Source organism: Nannospalax galili, unplaced genomic scaffold (assembly GCF_000622305.1).
Source record: "Nannospalax galili isolate Female #2095 unplaced genomic scaffold, S.galili_v1.0 scaffold231, whole genome shotgun sequence".
Lineage (NCBI taxonomy): Eukaryota > Metazoa > Chordata > Mammalia > Rodentia > Spalacidae > Nannospalax > Nannospalax galili.
In genome coordinates this window covers 623404-645914 of record NW_008330120.1, presented here as the reverse complement: position 1 = coordinate 645914, position 22511 = coordinate 623404, and the positions used below count along the sequence as shown (strand labels likewise).

The 22511-nt window shown below is 53.3% G+C and overlaps 1 protein-coding gene across 5 annotated transcripts in view; it reads left to right on the top strand.

Moving 5' to 3' along the window:
* Phactr3 (phosphatase and actin regulator 3) overlaps positions 1-22511 on the top strand; it is a 240325-nt gene that overhangs the window by 139632 nt on the left and 78182 nt on the right. For 4 of the 5 annotated variants that reach the window (XM_008842156.3, XM_008842137.1, XM_008842172.2 and 1 more), the window contains exons 2-3: positions 17087-17245; positions 20066-20143. In XM_008842156.3, coding sequence (XP_008840378.1) covers positions 17092-17245; positions 20066-20143 — 232 coding nt within the window. In that variant the 5' untranslated portion in view covers positions 17087-17091. Of the gene's footprint in view, positions 1-509; positions 726-17086; positions 17246-20065; positions 20144-22511 lie in introns of those variants that run through there. The other variant, XM_008842146.3, reaches the window with a different exon arrangement.

Below are 22511 nucleotides of genomic sequence, written 5' to 3'. Positions count from 1 at the left end.
ATCATACCCTGCAGAGCTCACCCTCGGGGGCCTCCGTCCTCTCTGGGGGGTCTTTCCTAAGGACTGGCAACTAAACAGTGATCCCCACTCTGTGGGATGCGATGAGGGACTGTGCTGGGGTCTGGGGGTGCACAGGGCAAGGTCTCATCTCAGAGGTGGTTTAAGCTATGACCCAGAGTGGAACTGGACCAGACCAAAGAGGGAGGTGTTCTGAAAGGGCAGCGTGTCTAAGGTTCATTCTTCCCTCCTGGCCTCTTTCCTTTGGTTCCAAGAGGAGTCATTTTATTGCAGCAAGGGGTGACAACCACAGGCCTGAAAGGTGACAGGGCCAGTCGAGGAGGATGCTGGGCCAGTGTGCGTGCCCTCCTCAGAGCAGAGGAGTTTGAACGGGGGAGGGGCTCACATTCAGCGGCAATGTTCCCCGCCCCTGCACCAGAACACACCGTGGTGAGAAAAAGACCGAGTCCCTGCTCGCAAAGAGTGAACGGAGGACTGCAGAAGCCAGAGCCAGAGAGGAAAGTGACCCTCGGGCCGTGCTTAGGACAGGAAGGAAAGCCACGGTAGAGAAGAGGTGTGGGCAGGCCCTGTGCCCTTGTTCAGTGGACATTCAGAAATAGAGCCCAGAGCCCAGCAGCACTGAGGAGAGTCCTGGCAGCAGAGAGCAGAGCTGGTGCAAAGGCCCTGAGATGACCTCAGTGGGGACTGGAGGGCAGTGTTCAACTGCGGTGAGTGCTGGAAAGGCACAGCCCTGCCTTCCAGGGGACTTTGCATTTGCTCCGTGTGCTGGGAACCTCCGGAGGGATGACCTGGTTGGATCCGAGCTTGCCACAATCACTCTGTGTGTGGTCCAGAATAGTGAGAGAGTAGGACTGAATACCGAGGTGGTGGTGTGTGTGGGGGGGAAGGGGACGAGTGGCTCTCGCTGCCATTGGGGCTGCAGATGACGTGGACTGACAAGTGGAGGCCACTGTGGGGGGAGTAGACAGATCTGGAAACATTTGCAAATGCTCCTGCTTGCTTTGACATGGTGTTTGTGACTGGGGACAGTGTGGACTACAGGGAGAGGGAGACCATTCCAGGTCCTAGGTGCCCACATACAGTGGGGTTAGGGGGACCCCTTCCAGAGGGGGATGTGGCACTCTGCCAGCTCCGTGATGAACCAGAGGAAGCTACCCCACCTTGGGGGTTGAGTTTCTGCCTTTCACTTTAGAGAGTTAAAATTCACACACCCCGCCACCCACCAGCGTAGAACATTCAGTTCTGTGCTGTCTGCAGGAAACTTCTAGGGCAGCCTTCGGCACAGTGTGATTTTAAAATCTTTTCATCACCCCGAAGGAAACCCCTCGTTCATTCATCTGCACATCCCTCCACAGCCTTGAGCACGGATCTGCTTTCTATGTCTAGATTCACCTGTTTTAACCTTTCATAAAAAGATTATACTGGGTGGGGGGTGTGCTCATGGGCACGCCTGTGTGGTAGCCAGTAAGCCCCTACGATCGACCTCACCATGCCCCACAGTACTGGGGCTCCAGGCAAGCAATAGCTGTGTCCAGCTTTTTACATGGGTGCTAGAGATTTGAACTCAGGTCCTCGTGCTTAAACAAGTGCTCTTATCCCACAGAGCCATCTCCTCAGCTCAAAGTGTGATCTTTTATGACTGAAGCAGTTCACTCAGGGTTCATCTGTGTTACCACGTGTGTTGATTCTTGGCTTCTTTTGGTGGCCTAGTCCGACTGACTGGCTTGTATTTATCCACTTGTCCCTTGCTGGACTTCTCTGTTGTCTCACCGTTCGACTATAAGGAGCGATGCTACTGTGAATAAAGGTTTGTGTGAACCTTTGTTTTCAGGAGTCGGTCTGCCAAGTTGCAGTCGTTTACCCCTTTGAGGAGCTGCCAGCTGCTGCATCATGGCCTGCCATCCCCATCCCTGCCAGCCAAGTGTGGGGTTCCTGACATCTCCATCTCGCCCTCACTCAGAGTGGACTTAGGATGTCTTTGACACTGCACACCATGCTGAGGAGTGAACCAGAGGCAGAAACAGTGTGCCAGCACTCGGCAGAGGAGCGGGTGGACTCGGGGGCTGGGAGAGGGAGGCTCAGGAGCAGGGTCCTTTCCTCTGTCCTCACCCAGATTCAGTTCAACCTGCTGAAAGGCCTGGCACTCTCAGCCTTGATTACATTTGCCTAATGGAAGTGGAGGAAATGGTTTCTAAGGCTGAGACCTGAGTAGTCCCTAGGGTCTCAGTTTGGCTGATGCCTATAAACCAACACGTGTGAGCTTGCCGGGATGGACTGCAAACTGTGATCAAAGAGCCTTTGTATGCACACAGGCAGCTGGAGAGTGAGGGCTTGTAAAGAGGCATCTGAGCAGGGAGGAGGGCATCACTGTGGGCCTCTGACAAGTACAAGCAGCAACTGACCAGTGGGTGCCTGATTAGACTGGCCTAGGCAGCCCTGCATGGGCGTCTGTGGTCCTGATGGAACGCATGCCAGGCATACAGGCAGTGAAGGTGTTTTAGAGAGGCATGACTGGGCATGTTTGGAGGGACCTTTTCCTGGGTGGTCTCACATTGTGTTCTTGTCTGAGTGTGAAGTCCTAGGCCCGGCCTCCCCATCCGCTTCTTGTTCCACAGCGTCCCTCATCCAGGAGCATCGGCCCCGGCCCACTGCATGCTCTGGGCAACTACCTCCTCTCCACAGTTTGACTCAGTTCAGTACTCCCATCCATTGGATGATGCTTAGGTGTATGTACAGGTGTGTGTGTGTGTGTGTGTGCATGTGTGTGTGTACAGGGGTGTGTGTGTACACAGGGGTGTGTGTAAGGGTGTGAGAGTGTGTCTGCAGGGGCATGTGTGTGCAGGGGTGTGTGTGTGCAGGGGTGTGTGTGTGCAAGAGGTCATGAGCCCAGGTATGTGCGTGTTTGCGTGGATGTGAGCTCATGTGGGTGCGTGCTTGGGTGGATATGCCCCCAGGTGAGTTTATTTTTCTGGGAGGACAGGAGCACCCTGACAGCAACCTTACTGAGAGGCCAGATAGCCAGAGCCTAACAGTGTCCACTCTGGGTCAGCCCACACATCCAGTTCCCCATCAGGACCCTTCTGGGCAGGCCTTTCTAAAAGCCATTGAAGTCGAGATGTGCGGGTTATATGATGTGCTGTGGCACAGGAGAGAACTCGGGTTGTCAGATGAGGGGCGCCTCCACGTGGAGATGGCCAGAGCCCAGCTCACAGTTTCTGTGGCCAGCACACTTTACCCTGGATCATCATTTGATAGTGTCTCCAAGTTTATACTGAGCACACAGCTTTGTGCTTTCTGGCATCTGAGGGTTGGTCGGCACTTGGCCTCTGACCCCAGGGCCTAACGACTACAGGCAGGTCTGAGTCATGTGAACAGACCACCCAGCTGGGTGCCCTGCCTTTAGTCCACAAGAAGCTGCTCTGCCCAACACAGCCTGTGCCTGCTATGAGCCATCTCCCTTCTGTCTCTCTAGGACAAGAGCCTCCTGAGTCACAGGTTAGCCTACTACACAGCTCTTGCAACCATGGTGACTTTTTGTCTTCCGCTTTCCTGAACTCACAGCCTTTCTGGTCCTGCCTTCTGGACACGGCATGCAGGTCGCTGGGTGAGGACATACTGGTTTTGGTGTTAGCTGATATTAAACACCATCACGTTCTCCATGTTAACTGCAGAAGAGAGTCCAGTTCATCTGCACCAGGAATGGTGGATTGCATGCACATTTTCCCGAATAGTAATCAGATGGGACATTTTGTGTGTGCAGATGTGTGGCGGGGGCATGTGTGCATGTTCATGTGGAGGACAGAGGTCAGAAGTCAGGTTCCTCAATCATTTTCCATGCTATTTTTTTGTATTTTTGTGCTTAGGGTCTTTTTGAGACAGGATATCCCCGTAGCCCCAGCTGGCCTGGAACTCACTATGTAGACCAGGCTGGCCTCAAACTCACAGAATCTGCCTGCCTCTGCCTCCCGAGTGCTGGGATGAAAGGTGTGCACCACTATGCCTGGCCACACCATATTATTTTTTGGATCAAGACCTCTCACAGAGCCTGGAGTTTGCCTATTAGGCTAGGCTGGCTGGCCAGTGATCCGCAGGGATCCTCCCGGCTCTGCCTCCTCCCCAGCACTGGAGTTACAGATACAGGCTTGTACCTGGCTTTTATGTGGATGCTGGAGATCTGAACTTAGGTACTGATGCTTGCCTGGCAAGCACTTGATCAATTGAGCTGTACTGTAACCCCAGCACCGCCACACCACACCTAAACTCTGACCCTGAGTCCTCAGCCCCTCAGGAGGACATTTTTAAAAACTATCTGTATCCGCCATGATTCTTGACCACTAGGCTGTCTTATTTCATAGACTGGTTAAGTGGGCTGCATATTTTCTTTTAGGTTATTTGACTTTATTCAGTTGTCAACTCTTTTTATACAGTCTTTTGGATACCAAACATGAGTGTCTAATAATGATGGGCTAAGCATGCTGAATACATGCTGGCCCTCTGACAGCCCACCCCAACTCTTTCCAGACTGTGGAGACTGCACTGGGTCAGTTACATGTGTTACAAATGCCATTTCCTTCACTGGCTTCTGTCCTTTCATTTTAGGGTGTGTTTTGATCAAATTCTCTCTCTCTCTCTCTCTCTCTGTGTGTGTGTGTGTGTGTGTGTGTGTGTGTGTGTTGCTTGCACATGGGTGAGGGGGTATTGCATGCATACATGCGTACAGGTGTGTGTGCTAATGGTGCACACATTGCAGGACCAGTTGGGGTGTCAATCATCTTCCTCTCTATAGCTCTCTAGCTTATGGCTTTGAAAGGGATCTCATTGATCCAGCAGCACACTCCAGCCAGTGAGCACTCTGGGACCTGGGACCTCCAATGCTGGGGTTATGGGCATGCACAGCCATCCCCAGCTTTTCTTGTGTGGGTGCTGGAGATAAAAACTTATGTCCTCATCCTGATGCTGCTTAAAGAGCAAGTGCTGTCCTCAGTGAGCCACCTCCCCATGATCAAACACCCCGTTTTTTTTTTTTTTGAAAACGCAGTCTTATTGTACATCACTAGCTGGCCTGAAACTTCCTCTGTAGACTAGGCTGGCTTCAGAGATCCTCCTGCCTCTGCCTCTCAAGTGCTGGGCCTAAAGGCATGTACTATCATGCCTGCCTTTGGTTAAATTAGTTTTTTAATTTTAATTTATTTTCATTTTATGCATATGCATGCTTGGCCTGCATATATGTAAGTGCACCTGAGTGTGCAATGCCCATAGAGACCAGAAGAGGGCATCGGATCCCCTGGAACTGGAGTTGCACATGATTGTTGGTTGCCTTGTGGGTGCTGGGAACTGAACCCAGGTCCTCTGCAAGAGCAGCCAATGCTCTTAACCACTGAACCATCTCTAGCCCCTTCATCAAATTCTTAATAAAATAAATAAAGGTACATTTCAATAGCAGTGAAGTGGTCTTGCCACACAGCAGCACCATGGCCCTTCCCAGAGCCTTAACATGCATACAGGACATCCTTCCCCTGTTCCCAGTGGCCCCTGACAGCCACTAACCCTGTCCTGTCTCTAAGGACAGTTCTTACAACAGGGTCCCAAGACCCATAGCCCTCTCTGTGGCTTCTCTCCAGTCTGTTCTCAGATGGCTCTGTGCCGTTGCAGATTCCCAGAGTCCCACTGCATGCACTTTGTTCGTTTGTCCATTGGCACATGGGCTGTGTCTCCCTTGGGCCACACTTCCTGTCTTGCCCACAGCCTCTCTTGTGAATCAGGGCTGCAGGCAGCTCCTCTGGGCTGAGGCGCAGGTGAGGGTGGGTCTTCCAAGGTTGACAGGGTGCTCCTGGGAGACTTTGCACCCTCTGGAAGAGAGATCATGTGGTGGGAGGGTCTGAATCTTAATCTCAGCCTTAGCTGGGTTCAGTCCTTGATGTGCCACTGGGACACTGTGACCTTGGGGAAGTCACTTCCCACTTTAAAAACTCACTTCCCCTACCCCAAACCAGGCACTTGTGGGTACTGGTGTGATGATGAAACCAAATGTTTCGGCTAATAGTCACCTGTATATTTTGGGGCTATTGAAGTCAGATCCACATGATAGTCTGGTGTGTTTTGTGTGCATGTGTGCCTGTGTAGCCACTGTACTCCAGAGCCCGTCAGCCCCCCAGGGAAGACATACCCCCACCCCATCCTGGACTCTGTGACCATTCTTGCTCTCCTTGTATATGGATAGACCTGTAAATGGACTCACACAGCACTTGGAGTCTTGTGATTGGCTTTTCACGGCTCTGAGGTTCATCATGAGCACCACCCAGATTCCTGGGGAAGCTGAGGGACACTTTGGAGCCCCTGGTGTGATAAAGGATGCTGAGCCAGGCCTGGGGGAGAGGGTGGACAGATTTCACCATGTCTTTGTCTGGTGGGCTAGACCTCCCTGGGCACAGAGAGGCTGTTCCTCAGAGCAGTGGCCATCTTTATGGTTACCCACAGACAGGTCACCCACAGCAGCAGTTCCTGGAGCTAGGCCTGTCACAGCAGGTGACTGTACCAGGCTGGTTTGCCTCCTTCCCACTCTGTTGCATCTTTGACAATCACCGAAGGAACCAGAGCAAGGACAGGGGCCTGTGACAAAGCCATTAGGCACAACGACAGGACACACACACACACACACACACACACACACGTGTGTGTGTACGTCTCGGTACTTCGAGACATCCTCCACTCCTGGGTAGAAGGTCTCCTTGGTCCACACTGTGTCATTTGGCCCCAAACTTCAGATAATTTTGTGAAAGAGCTGAACTTGGTAAACTTTCAGGAAGGTACTGTGTTCTGGAAGATTCTGATCTCTGCATGTGTTTGGATTGGTTCTAATGGCTGAACTTAAGCCAAGAAGAATCCCAGCTCATTCCTGTTTGGTTTCACCTGCTTACCAACCCCTGGCCGGGCCCTCTTGGACTCAATGTTTTAGGTCCCCCAGAGACCGTAGTATAGGACACAATTGGTCTTTGTTCTCACGATCAAATAGCCACAGTGGTTATGAAACTAATAAACCCATTAGCCAAGAGTGAATTATCAACTGAGCTGAAAGCTGTGGAAGAACATACCGTAAAAGGAAGCCTGACAGGTGGGTCTGGAGGGTGGTATCAGGACAGATAGTAAGAGTCCATTAGTGAAGTGTTACCCTAGAGGGAATGACGTGGGAGGGGACACCATGATGGCTAATGAACGAGGACTGGAAAAGGACCAGATGCAGCTGGAGGGAGAAGCATGGTGCAGGCTAAGTCAGAGACAGCAGCCAGAACCGAGGGTCACATGTGGGGCCTCCTATTTCACCCTAAGAAGCACCGTGTAATTAAACAGGGAAGTAATGTGTCTGCTTGGGGCTTGGGGGCAGAGGCTGGATGGAAGAATGATACAGGCCTGGGCCTGGGGGATGGAAGCAGAGGGACGGGGAGGAGCCTGGGCCTCCAGCCAGTTCTCACCTGTCTTTGTCTTCTCAGAGCACCCAGTGGTAGTTTTTCCCTGAAGACCTCTCTAAAGGGCCCACACAGAGCAGAGCTTGTCATTCCGTGGACCAAGTCCATGTACCTTCAGCTCTCAGTAAAGCTGTATTAGAACACAGTCATGCCCATTGCTTGTGCTTCAGCTTGGCCTGCACTCCTGCTCCGACAGGCTGAGTGGCCGCAGAGTCCCTGGCTTTTGTCACCTGAACTTTCCAGAAAACATCTGCCCATCGGTGACCTCAGGATGACAGGGACATGGCTTCAAACCCCAAATTTGTTGGCTTAGAATCTCTCAGCACTTAAACCAAGATACGTGTGTGTGTGTGTGTGTGTGTGTGTATGTGTGTGTGTGTGTGTGTGTGTATTCTTGTGTATGCTGGTAAGTGTGCCACATGCATGTAGAGGCCAGAGGTCAACCTGGGATGTCATTCCTCAGGAGCTGTCCACCTTATTTTTGAGACCGGATCTCATACTGGGACCTGAGGCTCACTAGTTAGGCTAGGCCTGTTGGCCAGCAAGCCCCAGGGACCCGTTCATCTCCTTCCTCTTCCCCAGTGCTGGGATGACAGACACGCACAACCACGTCTGGCTCCTCTTCTGGGTGCTGGATATCGAATGCAGATCCTGATGCTTGTATAGCTCCCCTGCCCCAGGATACCTGCATTTAAAGCCAGCCTTTGCTTGTCTTGAAGCTGTCACTGAATTATGGAAGGAGCTACCTTGTACTTTGGTTTTTGAAAGTCCAAGTTTGACTTTTGTTTAAATCTCCCCTGGAATGTTGAGGTCTGTCTCCTGGCATGCTGTTTTCTTCTCTGGCCTTTTCTAAACTGTTTTTTTTTTTTTTTTTTTTTTGAAGAACATCTCTAAAAGCAGCTTTCAGTGCTTGCAAAGATGCAGGTGGTTTCCTGCCTAAGCCTCTGTCTGAGGGTTTCACTGTGCGAATCCAAAAGTGTGGACTCTGAACAGCAGAGAGAGGAGTGCTGTGCGGGCAGACCAAGGCCCCTTCCTCTTCTGGACCCAGGCACCTGTCTGTCTTTGCTCTGCCCTGCATCTCCAGAGCCTCCGGATTTACAGATCCACACTGAGTTTCGGCCAGGGAACTGGCCATCTGCCTGGCAGCCCAGCGACCATTGGCAGAACTATGGGCTGGTACTAAGCAGATGGGCCTTCTGGTTAGATACGCTGTTTTTTCCACAATTTGTATGAGTGAGAAAAGCTGCTTAGGTAATGTCTCGATTTCCTCTCTGGTGTCAGAGGCTGCCATGGTGCCTATTTCTCTTGCCTTAATTTCATATCACTCCTGGGTGCAGGACCTCAGGTAGCTAAGACAACACAGGGGCAGTGACTTGGAGGTTTTGAGGCCCAACTTCAGTTCAGAGCTTTGAGGATTCTGTTAGCTTCGCAGTACAGATATTAGGGAGAGGACTTTCATTTCCCCAAAATAAATAATCATTAACGTCACTTACTAGGACGCACTGAGCCTGCTTAGTCCTGGGCTCAGGCTCCTGTTCTGTTTGGCAGTTTTTGTGAGGCTGTTGCTGTGGAGCTTGAGCAATGTTGCTGATTAAACAGCTGACTAGGATTGCAGGCTGCAGGACTTCTCAGAGCCTTTACTGTGCAGGCGTGAAGCAGGGCTCCTCAGGGGACGCTTGTGGTATAGGCAGTGCCTCCCAGCTACCTCCACACCTCTGAAACACCGTTTTGGAAACACTGGTATTGTGTCCAGAGAGTGAATGAGGTCAGACAACCTGGGCTCTCTTATCTGTCCTGCCACCCAGCAGCTGTGTGACTGAGCACAAGCACTGCTTGTCAGCTCTGAACCTGGACTTCCTCCTGTAGCTGCAGGAGGCAGAAGCAGTCAGTGCCACCCCTCGGTGTGGTGTTCAGAGGTGAGCTTTCCTAACTGTGAGCTGTCGCTGCTCAGTCTTCCACGGGCTGGTCATGCACTCCATAGCTCAGCCAACCTCTTTCCTTCTCTTTGTCTGGCCCCTACCTGCCGGCCAGAGGGGAAAAGCAGAGTTCTCCATGGGCCAGCCTGGGGCCTGAGGTTGATGAGAGGAAGCCTAGAAACTTCACTTCAGGAACTTTAGTCCACAGGTCCTTGAGCCTCTGAGTCATGACAAGTCACTGTGCATCTAGCGTCGCTTTCACACATGTGCCCAGCCCTGAGCTCTCTCCTTCATGCTATCCCGTCCACACAGCTGAGCCCTGGCTTGGTGCGAGTCGGGAGACAAGACTCTGGAAGTCGTGTTCTATTATAAAGAGAACCCCGTCCCTTCTACACTGAAAAGCTGGTGGAGTTTCCATCAAAGCCAGCTGTGATGGAATCAGAGGTGTATGGATATGCTCACCCAGATAGAGGGAAATGCCTCAGAGGTTTCCAGAACAAAGAAGAATCGAGGACTGGTTATCCTCACCCCCTTTTGAATGAGCACACCCTTCCCTGCATCTCCCCCGCTCACCCATTGCGTGGCCATCCCCACCTGCATCCAGGCAGTGAGATTCAGCGGGGTGGTCCCATCCTAGCATCAGAAGGTGTGCAGGTGTGGCCTTTGTCTGCCCTTACTGATCAGCAGCACCTGAAATATACTGTTTGGCGCTACTCAAGAGCCATCCAGGCTGGGGGTCACAGCAGGAACCCTTTAAAGGTTGATGTTGCTTGTTGCTGTCTGGAAGTCAGAGCCATTCTGGTGCACAGCAGCTTTCTAGAGACACGTGATGTGCTTGAGAGTGGTGGGACAGAGGCGTGAAGCAGTCAAGAAAATCATTTTCCACTGTGGTATGGTGCAGATGGTCCCCGTCCACCTTGAGACCAGTCCCTGGGCCCCACGTGCCTGACCTCACTCCCCCAGTGAGGCTGAGCTCTCTTCCCCTGCATTCTGAGGGAAAAGGATCCTGGTGAGAGGAGAAGGGAGGGCAGGAACTTGTGACGAGATGAGGAAGCGGCCATGCCCCGTGCACTGTTGGACATCAGGGTGATGGCCACGAGGGCCTGGCTCCAGCCTCTGCAGCCCTGCATTGTGGGATTGCAGGCTGAGGGGTGGTCACCTGAGCAGCCTTGCGTGCCACGGACAAAGTGACAGATGCAGCAGGTGCAGCTCCTGGTCCGAGAGGCTCATGTCAGTGCCTGTGAGAAAGGCAGAGGGGACATCTGTAGGGCAAAAGCTCAGGGGGACCTCGGAGGGTGGGGGAATGCTGGGAAGAAGACTTGGAACCAAACTCCACATGGGCTGGCGTGAAGACCAGCATGTAGGCTCGGTGAGGCCAGTCAGGGTCGGTCCTGGGATGGCTTTGGACTTTCGGCTGCTGCCCATCACTTGGGCAGCTCAGGGGTGGGGAGGCCTCCGCTCGAGGCTGCTGCTGGGCATTTGCTTAGCAGCCACCAGCTGTGGGAAATGTTGTTGCAACAATTAGCCGCTAATGCCTTAGAGGTGGCAGGGGTGGCCTCACACTTAGCACTGCTGTGTTACTAGAGACCTGAGGGGACCTGTTAATGAGGCCTTTTCACCTCCCAAAGTGTCTTCACTTCAGGAAGGTGGTGCCTACTGCTCCAGGAGAAGCTGGGAGAGCAACCAAGGAGAAGGGACAGGATACTCACCTGTCCCCTCCCCTGTCCCCTCCATCTATGGACATGTTCTTACATCTGTGTCTGCTAACAAGTTTTTCACATTGCATGTGCTTGTGGGCCAGCACAGCCCTGGCAGCCCTGGTGGGCCACACCTGCTCAGGCAGCCTTGGTTCACATGCTCACTGAGCTTCCACACACCAGGTCAAGGACACACCCTACCCCTCTCTGCCCAGGAGTGTTGGAAGGTAATCTCTTCACTAGGACATCTGTGCTCGCCTCTCTGTTCCCAGCCTCCCAAACCCAGTCCTGGGCTTGAGGCCCTCAAGGCAGGAAGATGCAAAGGGCACTTAGTCCTAAGGATGCTAAATAATAAAGCTGGCAGACCTCTGTGAGTTTGGATGCCCCAAGCTCTCTGATTCCCTGATGGTACCAGGGTACCAAGGAGCCACTCTGTGCTGGGTGAAAACATAAGCTGGCAAACATAAGCATGAGGTCTTGGGGCTGAGGATCCTCGGGTGCTTTCCTGCTGAACTGTAAATCAAGGTCAAGTGTCTGATGGGGCCCTGCCTCTCACCGTGTCCTACCCCGACCGGGACAGCCCCTCCTCTACATGGCCCTGTTCTGCATGCCCACCAGCCTCCTCTCAGTCTCCGTGGCCCTTCAGAGCAGAGCAGCCACTGTGTCCTGCTGGCATGATGAGCACACAGCCCAGGCTGCCCATCAGAACCTCCTTGGTTCCCATCTTTTATGTACCTACACTCACTTAACCTGGGGACACACAGTGTCTCCCCTCCCCAATCCCTCCTCTACATGGCCCTGTTCTGCATGCCCACCAGCCTCCTCTCAGTCTCCGTGGCCCTTCAGAGCAGAGCAGCCACTGTGTCCTGCTGGCATGATGAGCACACAGCCCAGGCTGCCCATCAGAACCTCCTTGGTTCCCATCTTTTATGTACCTACACTCACTTAACCTGGGGACACACAGTGTCTCCCCTCCCCAATCAGACCTCTGCCCTCCTGGAGCTTCCAATGGGAACGTGGGTGGGAAGATAGAAACCTCCAGGCTCAGGCAGATGTGTGTGACGTGGGCATCCATGTCCGGTAATGACTGTGAGGAGGGGAAACGAAGAGGTAGGCGCTGGAGAATGTCAGGGACCATTTTTACAGATGCCTCTATTCACTGTCTGTCCCACAGGTAACTCTGACCCCAGGAGAGCAGTTTGTCATCTTTGTTCCCTCTGTACATCTGTCCCTAGCCTGATTCCCTGGTGCATGTTTGGTACTAATTCGTATTTTCTCAGAGGTTGGATGGATGGATGGGTTCTTTTTTTAAAATATAATTTTCTTTATTTTATGATTATGAATGTTTTGCCTACATGTATGTATGTGTACCACATGTATGCCTGGTGTCAGTGTAGGTGAGGGCATCTGATCCCCTGGAACTGGAGTTATAGATAGTTGTTAGCTACCATGTGGGTCCTGGGAACCCAACCCCAGTCCTTTGCAAGAGCAGCACGTGCTCTTAATGTCCGAGGCTTTTCTCCAGCCCCATGAATAAGTTTGTGAGTGGAGGGAGGAATGAGGTCTGAGCAGTAGCTGAAGTGCCCCTGCTGTCCTCGGTGCAGCTAGGAAGACTATGTCAGAAATCCAGGGTGTCCCTCCCTACGCCTGTGTTAGACATGGAGAGAAAGAGGGGGAGGAGAGGGGGAGCGAGACAGCCAGTTATAATATTGACACTAGTAATGGGGATGGGGGAGGGGGAGGGGGAGGAGGGAGAGTGAGTCAGCCAGTTATAATATTGACACTGGTAATGGGGATGGGGGAGGGGGGGAGGGGTAGGGGGGAGACTGGTTCTCCTGTCTACCTCTCCCATCCCATTAAGTGAGTCACATGGTCCATCCAGCAGAGCACCTCCCTGTGGCCAGTTCATTGTGCAGAAGATGGCACGGGGGGGAGGGGCAGAGGGTCAAACTGTCCTTCTGTTAGGCAGGCCAGCCAGGATGGGGGCCAGACTGCTGCTGGCCCCGTGTCTTCAGTCCTATAAGCCGTGTGTTACCTGACCAGGAAGGTTGGGCAATGATAACAGCAGGGATAAGGCAGAGCATACTGACCTGGGGAGCCCCAGAGCAGGAAGCGTGGCTCATATTTCTAAGGCTTCTAGAACACCAGGTGGAAGGCCAGATGCTGGAGGCCAGGCCTGGTCATTGTGATGTAGGTGATAAGTGGAGTCACATTTGGCTCTGATTTGTAGTTTATTCTGTGTGCTCTCTTTGCCCCACTTGCCAGGAGGCTCAGGCCGCACTTGGTGTCTCTTGTGGGAGCCTGCTAGTGCCTTGGTGGGCAGCCCCTATCGAGATGAGACTCTTCTTCCTCCAGATGGCCTCTGAGCAACTCCCGCAGCACGTGCTTCTCTGGTGAGTGCTGCAGGATCGGAAGGAAGAAGCCGTGCATTGGACGTTCTCATCTCCATCTTCATTACGAGCCTGGAGCTGGGGAGACCTGGCCCATCCCCCTCCTAGCTCCCGTTTGTGCCAAGAATGTAGCTGGGACAGGCAGCTTTCTGGGGCCTGGGAGTGGACTGACAGTTCTGCTCCCATCTGGCAGAAGTGGGCGGAGGAAGGAGAGAGAGGGGAGGCACATGGGGTGGGATAGATTGTTGGGAAGGGCAGACTGCCTGCATCCTGTATGTACCATGTGACCATGGGAGGGGACAGTGGGAGCTGAGATTGACCCAGGCCTTTCAGCCACCCTCACCACCCCCATATTTCCTGATCCCCCACTGGGTGCCATGCACTGTGTTCATCTGCGACACTGCAGTGTGGGACATCACCCTCAAACTCCCTTAGTATTTGGTGGTACTTTCAGGGAGGTGACCTCAAAGGGACAGCCCTGGGCTCATCCTGGGTAAAACAGCTCCCAGCAGGGCACAGAAATTTACTATGAATGTGAAGTGGCATGCTGTCCTGGAGGGCAGTGTGCTCTGTTGACACTTGCTATATTACTATACTAATTGTAAAGGCAAGTTGGATGGAAGAAAACCAGGTAGCCTCGTGAGCATGGCTGAGGTCTGGACACACATGGTGTTATTTCCCATGAATGGCAACATCTGGTCAACAGGGCTTTTGTGGTGTATATTGACCTGTGTGTCACATCTTGGTGACTCTGTGGACCCCTATGATACACTGCATTTTCTTCAAAATCTTACCCAGCAGGGAAGCTTATGACATTTAATTTACAGACGTGGAAACAGAGTTCAGAACAGCAAAGTTGTCTTCCCAAAACCCTGAGTCATGGAGAGATAGACTTCCGAGAAGTGACACTCTGCCAGAGTCCAGAGGACACAGCCAGGCCTGCCTGTCACTGCAGTCACTGCTCCATGAGCCCTCCAGGGTTGCCAGGTGACAGCCCTCCAAGGCTAAGCTCTGCATAGCCTGCCTTGGGGAAGGGCTATAACCCATAACCAGGCTCTGTGGGGCAGAAGGTGCCCCGGGGATGCGTCAGGTGGGAAAGGTGGGATGCAGAGAGGCTTCATTGTGTGTGAAGTTGACTCTTGAGGGCTGACCCTCCCCTCCTCCTAGGACCTGGTGTTCCTCAGATTTGGCGAGTCTCTTAGTGGCCCTGCTGTGCCAGCTCCTGAGGACCTCCTTGAGGCTCTGGATCTATTTAAGCCAAGAGTCCCAGCCCTTTCTCCCAAATGACAATGTGGCGAATGGACCTGTGGGTGTGGAGTGGGGGGCATGCTAGCTGTGGGAGGTTTGGGGGTGGCAGTGTGGTCATGGCCATGGCGCAGGGTGTCTCGGCCAAGGTCTAGTCTGTGAGTCAGACCTGGGACTGCCTCCCAAGTGACATGCAGAGTTCAAAGAGTTCAAAGTCCCATCTAAGAGCCTAGATGGGACTGGGTCTTTGTCTCAGTAGGCAGGGCTAGCCTTCTGTCTGAGGAGGGGTCCTGCAGGGCTGTGCATGGACTCTGGTTCAGGCTGTGACAGCTGGACGGAAGTCCAGGGTGAGCAGATGATTGTGTTCTGCTTTGCGTCAGTCAGGTCTCCAGGGCTCCCTTCTTGTTAGTTGGGTTTTGTTTTCCATTCAAACTAAACTTCTAGCAAAGTTGGATGTTTCAGAGGCTGTGAAATAGCCTGTGATGGCCTGCCACCTCCCTGCCCATCCTCAGCAGCCAGTGTTCCCGATTGTCCGAAGGTACAAAGTAAGCCTCCTCTGCACACGCCACCCAGGCCTGCGCATCGCTCCGCATACCACACTGTACACAGCAGTGGCGTGCGTGGCATGATTTTTACATGCTTATTTTTTTCAACTTTTTGAGATAGACTCTCCCTGTATGTAGCCCTGGCTTGCCTGGAATTTACGTAGCCCAGGCTGGTCTCAAACTTGCAGTCCTCCTCTGCATCTCAAGTGCTGGGAGCCTGTGAAGCATTCCATCCCATTTGCACACTGGTTGGTTTGACCCTGTGGCTCACCTCAGGTCTGTCTCCTACCTGTGCATATGACTTTACTCCACTCCCTTCTACATCTACACTCTGGTTATGGAGAGGAAGAACAAGCTAGCCACTCCTCCGTGCACATGAGACTGACAGGGAACAGTCCAGTAACCTGGGGCTCTGTGCAAACCCCCTCTTTTAACACTGCTCTTGATAGCCTCGCTCCTTAACTTGAACATATTACGTGCACACCCCTCTCCAAACAGTGCACCTAGCAATCTTGGACCCCGCCCCCTCAGACCCCACCTACATCAGGCCACACACCCTGCTACTCTGAGCAATGGGATACATTTCTTCTCTCCTTGATAACTCTAATACTTGGACAGTCTCTATTCAGTTGTAAACTCCGTATGTCAAGATAGACCAGAAAAGCATGGACTTGTTTCAGTTACATGCCAGGGAGCTAAACTGTATCCTCAAAGTGGACTTTTAGGGAGCATCTTCTATTGACCATGTTATGTCTATGCATACTACCTGCTCCCTTGTAGCGAATCTTCTGTGGCTTTTCTTTCAATAAAGTTCCCTTACTACTACTGCACATCTGGGTGGGCTTTTATCTCATTTCCTTGAGTAAGAGGCTAAGGCACTGGAAACACTCGGCCCAGACCCCAACTGTGGTTAACAGATGGACATGCAGACTGCTACCTATCTCTCACATGACACACTGCGCCACACTTCACCTGGGACATCCAGTGTGTGTCCTCCAGGGTATGCGCATGCATCCTTGATCACAGGCACAGAGAATCGGGGGGCCAGGGTCTTTCCTTTGTTCATTCATGGATCTGGAGCTCTGCAGCAGCTCCCTGTAGTGTTCGTGTGCGCAGGCCAGTGCTGAGGTCTGCAGCCGGGCCTGGTCTGCACCCTGTTCTTGGGGAGCTGATTGGGGTGGGGGTGCAGTGCAGGAGTCTGTGCAGTTCCCTGGTGCCTGTGCTCCAGCCTCCAGTACATAAGCCAAAGGTTTGGCATGGGCAGGAGGCGGGCGAAGACTTCCTAGAGGAAGAAATACTTAGCTGGGTAGATGGTTAGCGTCTGATGGTGGCATCCATCCTGCAGTTCACAGGCCACATGCATCTCAGGCTGCTATGAATACAGGTGAACACGGTGGTTGATGGCTAGATCATGTCCAATGTCAGAAAGTTGGACACCCCTGTCTGAGCTAAAGCTGGGAAGAACCACAGAGCCTCAGGCACAGAATGGACAAAGGTCCTCAGGGAGAGGATGGTTCATCATGCAGTGAGGAAGTCCTTAGACCACCATGGCAGGAGGCAGGGTGGGTCTGTGGGCTGGGAAGGCAGCAAGGGAGGGTCTCAGTAGAAGAGAAATGGGTTGCACCTCTTATGAACGGGGCAGGGGGGCCTGCCCCCTGTGTGAACCCTGCCAGAAGGTACCCCAAGAGTGTCCAGTGCTCTGATGACCCTTTGGACTGTAAACTTCAGGAGGTCTCTTAGGGTGAGGGGTCATGGGGTCCCTAGGATCCTGGAAGTCCATCCCCTGAGACATGCGCTGTTTATATCTTACAGATGAGATGGACCACACTCCCCCAGCACGCTCCGAGCCTCTGGTCTCAGGGACCCGCACACCCCCAGTGCGGAGGAACAGCAAGCTGGCCACCCTGGGCAGGATCTTCAAACCCTGGAAATGGAGAAAAAAGAAAAATGAGAAGCTAAAGCAGACGTCAGGTATGTGCTGGGGAGAAGGGGCCCTACTGGCATCCTGGGGAGTAGGGAGAAGGGGCCCTGCGGCGTCCTGGGGAGAAGGGGTCCTGCGGTACGTGCTGGGGAGCGAGGGTATCCGGACCCATGTGCTGGACTTAGCTGTCACCTGGCACCACAAAGGACACGGTGTCCTGTGGCCTCCGAGGACCGGGGGCTGCTCAGCCTCCTCAGTCACTTCGGTATACTGGCCTCCTGGGCGGGGTTGGCCAGCACCAGGCAGTGCATAGACTCAAGGACACACCAGTCAGCTAACAACAGACTCTGACTCGGTGCCCACTGGCTAACATTCTCCCTTGCAGACCACACTCCACAACAAGCCCTCCACCCACAAATGACTGCCACGGTCCTCACCCTCCCATTCAGATGAGGCAAGGTCCCAAGTCTGGCTCTTGCTGTTTTTAGGAGCTGTCTGGGTGACTCTAAGGATCAAGGCCCATGGTGTGGTCTGGACACCTCCCAGCTGCAGGTTCTGTGAGAAGGCAGCAGGCCTGCTTTCTCATGCCTAAGTGCTGTCTGAGGACGCTTACCCTGCCTCCTGCCACCCAAGGACCCAGAAGGCTCCCTACTCACTTGGGCTGCACCCTCACACCCGGCCAGTGCCAGCTCGGTGGGAAGTAGAGTTGCGCCATGCTGTTCTGTTGCCCCTGCCTACTCGGAATCCACCATGGGAACCATGGCCGTGAGACTGCACTGTGGCATGGTACCCAGGAGCGAATGACCAAACCAGAGGCCCCAGCAGCAGGTGTTGCCACGGAGGGGCCCGTGGCATCTGGCAGGTGTGAGCTTCTGTTTGAAGACAGCTCCCATATCCTGGCCTCCTTAGAGAGAGGAAACAGAGAGGAAGGCTGCTCACCAGGGGCAGGGAGCTGGAGGGACCTGAGCATGAGCCACCAGCCCTGGGCTCTGCAGAAGAACCCCAGGTCCTGAGGTGCCAACCCCCATGAGCCAGGGAGCCAGCAGCATGGCCCTCAGGGCTCTCTCTATGAGTCGCTCCCCTATTAGTTATGGCTGGAAGCAATTAGTGAGGTTGCTGTGCATGTGGAATTAGTCCTGGGCCTCGGGGATGTGCCTGGTAAGTACCTGTCTCAGGCTGTTGCCTCTGAGGTCCCTGGGGACTCCAGCTTCCTGTCCAGCTCTGAAGAGGCCCGTGCTCCAGGGCTTCGAGGATGGCAGAAACACATCCCAGGTGCCCACAGTGCCCAGCCTCCGGGGGGCTGTAACAGAGATGGCAGCAGTGGGCTCAGCACGCACATGTCTATGCAACTTACCCAGTTGTTTCAACCACTCAAGAAGTTGATTGACAAATTCTTCTTGACAAGAATGAAAATAAACCAATGCCACTCAAGAATTCACGAGCACCTGCATCCAGTGTGCCAGGGTCAAAGCAGACAGGAAGCTAGGTCCCATACCTGAGGGCCTGTCACAGGGCAGGAGTGGCCAGGTGATCCAGGGCCTCTTTAACCCTCAGGTGCTGCAAGATTGGAAGCTGGAACTTCCTTCTCTGGGCCCTGTGGCTCTGCAGCTCTGTGCTGTGTGAGGTGGTCAAGCTGCTCTGGGACCTGGGACGGGCACAACCTAAGGCTCCTGCGGGAACATCTGCCGTAGCCCCACCACTGGGGCCTCCATTTAGGCATTCGGAAGCTGGGAGATGTTCCCTGGGGCTCTGTGTGCTTCAGTATGTCCAATCCTGACATTAGAATGAGGGGAGGCACAGACCTTCAGGCTTTAAGGAAGATGTGGGGCAAATGGGGTTCTGAGCAGGACGGGAACTGAGCGTAGCAGCAGGGGCTCTCAGAGGCCGTGTGGTGGGCATCTCAGTTGCGTTGCTCCCAAGTAGGGCAGGTGGCCCAGATCCAATCCAGCCACTAACGAGCTGCACATCACGGACGGAGTTCGTGTTCTTGTGCCCAGCAGGGACAGCAGGTCCTCCAGCTGCTGCTTTGGGTCATTGGTAGGACTTCAGTCAGAGCAGGAAATGCCCCATGTCCAAGGGTGCTCACTGGAAGCACCCAGGGGCAATCAGACAGGGGCTACCCAGAGTGCTCAGACCCTCTCCTCCTCTCCCTCCTTCCCTCCTCCTCTCCTCCCCCCTCCTCCTCTTCCCTTCCTCCTCCCCCCTCCTCCTCCCCTTCCTCCTCTTCCCCCCCTCCTCCCTTCCCCTCCTTCTCCTCCTGTTTGCCCTCCCTCTCCGCCTCCCTCTCCTCCTCCCCCTCCTCTCCTGTGGCTTGGGGTGAGTGGCTGGGAGGGTCCTTCCCAAATAGGAAAGGACAGATTGCAGGTTGGATCCCTGGAAGGGCATTAGCCTGCTTCCTCCTGCCTGTCTGGTGCTGAATTCTCTGAATGCTCTTACCTGCGTTTTAGTTGAGGATGCCCCAGAAGAGACAGTGTGAACAGATGATAAGGTGGTCAGGACAGCGTCAGCAAAGGCTGGCACCAGGGTGCGCTGGGCATTGGGGCTCGGGAGGATGCCTTCATCTGCAAGTGAAGGAGTTGGGGGAGGTTGGGACACGGCCCAGGGGCCAGGAGGGAGGAGGGCATTGCGAAAGTTCATTGCAGAAGCGTTCCCTGGACTTGCTTTCCTGGCTGGATTTACGCACATTGCTTAGCCAATGGTTTAGGAAGAAAGCTCTGGATTGCTGAACAAGCTGGGCCCCTTCATTTGCCAGCAGACAGGTCCCAGCCCCAGGTGTCACTGTCTTTTTCCATAAACCCAGCACATTGCTGCGGTGCAGCAGGCCTGCACTGCTCTGGCCGTGACTTACCTGCTACTTGTGTGTCCTGCAGTGCTGGAGAAGAAGATGGCCAGCAGGCAGGGCCGGGAGGAGCTCATCAAACAGGGGCTGCTGGAGATGATGGAGCAGGGTAAGTGGGGTGGCCTTCAGGGGCATGGGAGACCTGGGTGGAGTCCCAGGGGCATAGAGGACACCTGGGAAGGGTCCCCCGGGATGCAGGGGACCCAGGGATGGGTCCTCTGGGGAGCATGGGGGATATTGGGTAGGGTCTTCCAAGCCTCATGGTCTACCTCCAAGTTGCAAACAGGAAAGTGGGATCCATCCCGGGCATGCTGCATGAGAAGCCCAGGGCAAACTCGAGTCTCTCCACGTTGGCTAACGATGTCTAACTCACATTCTGCTCACAAACCATCTCTGTGTACTCAGGTTGGTCAACGGTCTGCAGCACAGTCAATGTCCGTTAGTTCCCAGACTTATTTTTTTCGTGTTGGGGTCCGGTCAGATCCTGACCCTTGCTCTCCATGCTTTCTGGCTCTTGGAGGCAGTCAGTCATGGTTGGGAGGTTCATAGGCCCCCCCCTTCTCTAAATTTTCTCTGGACTGGAACAAGCTCCTGCCTCCCGAGTTAGGTCATCTCCAGAGCTTGTGTGTGTGCATCCAACTCCTGTCTTATCCGGTGTTTATAATTTGGTCCAAGTACCAGAAATCAGGAAGGGATTTCATGAATGAAATGAGTCTGCCTTTGATGTGGCTGGGCTGAATCACACAACCCAGGTGTGGTCCAGCCCCTCACGCGATCTCCCTTCCTGTGTCTCCGAGTAGAGTATCGTGATGATGCTGTTTTCTGGGGAACCTACCAGGCAATGGCTTGATGCAATGAACATCGAGCATCGTGTTGCACATGAAAGGGAGGCGTGGCCCCAAGCCGTGGCCTATGCATGTTGAATGCTCCACTCGGACTGTCGGAATTGGTGGGATGTTACTGCTGAGTAGAAATCTGGGCTATTGTTAATTTGGGTGGAACCAAAAAGTACCTGGCTCTGGCTGCATTGTCAACTGGGTTTGTTTTTGTCTATGTGTGTGTTTGTGATGTATGTGGATGTTCGTGTTTATGTGTGCATGTGTGTAGAGGCCAAAGGTTGCCTTTGAGTGTCTTTCCACTTATTTTTTAGACAACGTCTCTTGTGGATTCAGTTAAGATGACTTGCTGTCTCTGCCTCCCCAGGGCTGAGGTTACAGGCACCTGCCCCCATGTCCAGCTTTTCACATGAGTTCTGAGGCTGTGTACTCAGGTCCTTAAACTCACGTCAGGCATTTTATAGACAAGGGTCTCTCCAGCCCCCAGGATTTAACTTTAGATCTTGGGAAGGGGAAATAAGAACAACCATGTACCTTAAAATGTCATGTTTGGTGAATGAAGACGTGAAGATGATTTGATCAGTTAACAATGAGGTTACAGTTGGAGTAATGGAAGGTGACTTCTAGGACAGGTACCCTGGGCTTTCCTAAGCCTTCCATGTTTGTCAGATGGGATGAAATCAGACAGTTCAGCAGGAGCCAGGCCAGCAGGGGACTGTTTGCTGAGCTGAGGTGGAGCGTCTTCCTGGACTCAACCTGCTCACTGGTCATATCATATACCTACCTGCTGGCTCGTAGACGAAGTTAGGAAGTGGGCCCACCCTTTCTGAAAAAAGTCAGATGGTGAACATTTTAGGCTTTGGGGTTGTGTTAGCCTTGTATTACTATAATGGAACACCAAAGACAGGATAACTTTACAAAGAAAAGAGGCCTATTTAGCTCACAGTTTGGAGGTTCAAGGGCATGACACTAACAGAGGCTCGGTTCTGATGGATGCCTTTCCTATGGGTTGAATGTGAAATGGCCCCCAGCCTCACATATTTGAATACTTGCTCACCAGGCTTGCACAGCAAGTGCTGTTCTGGGAGACCGTGGAGCCTTTAGGAGGTGGGCTCTAGCTGGAGGGAGGGGAGCCCAAGGGCTATAGCCCAGTGCTGCTTCCGGCCCTATTCTGTTTCCTGACCCTCAGAGATGGCAGCAGGCAGCCCCCCCAAAGCCACCTACCTCTGCGGACTCTGTCACACACACCCCATTGAGGGACTGTATGCTTTCCAACTGTGACCCCAAATAAGTCTGCCTTCTGTTCAGCTGTTCTTGCTGGGTATTAGGTGACATTGGTGAGTAGAGTCACTAGTACAGCTTTCTAAACTGATGGTACCAAGGTGGCACACAGTTACATTACAGGAGATGCACTGGTCTATGTCCCTGTGACTGCCCTCCCCCTTCAATCTGCCATGGGACTCCATCCTCATGACCTTACCAAACCTTAACCCTTTCTTTCAAACACTATATATAGTTGGATTAAATTTCCACCTTCTGAACACCATTAGCCTGTAACCTTGGGGCTTAAGCTCCTGCTGGAGTTGCAAGGGACCATCACAGAGGCCAGAGTCTGTTGCCACCACCCGCCCCCGCCGTTCT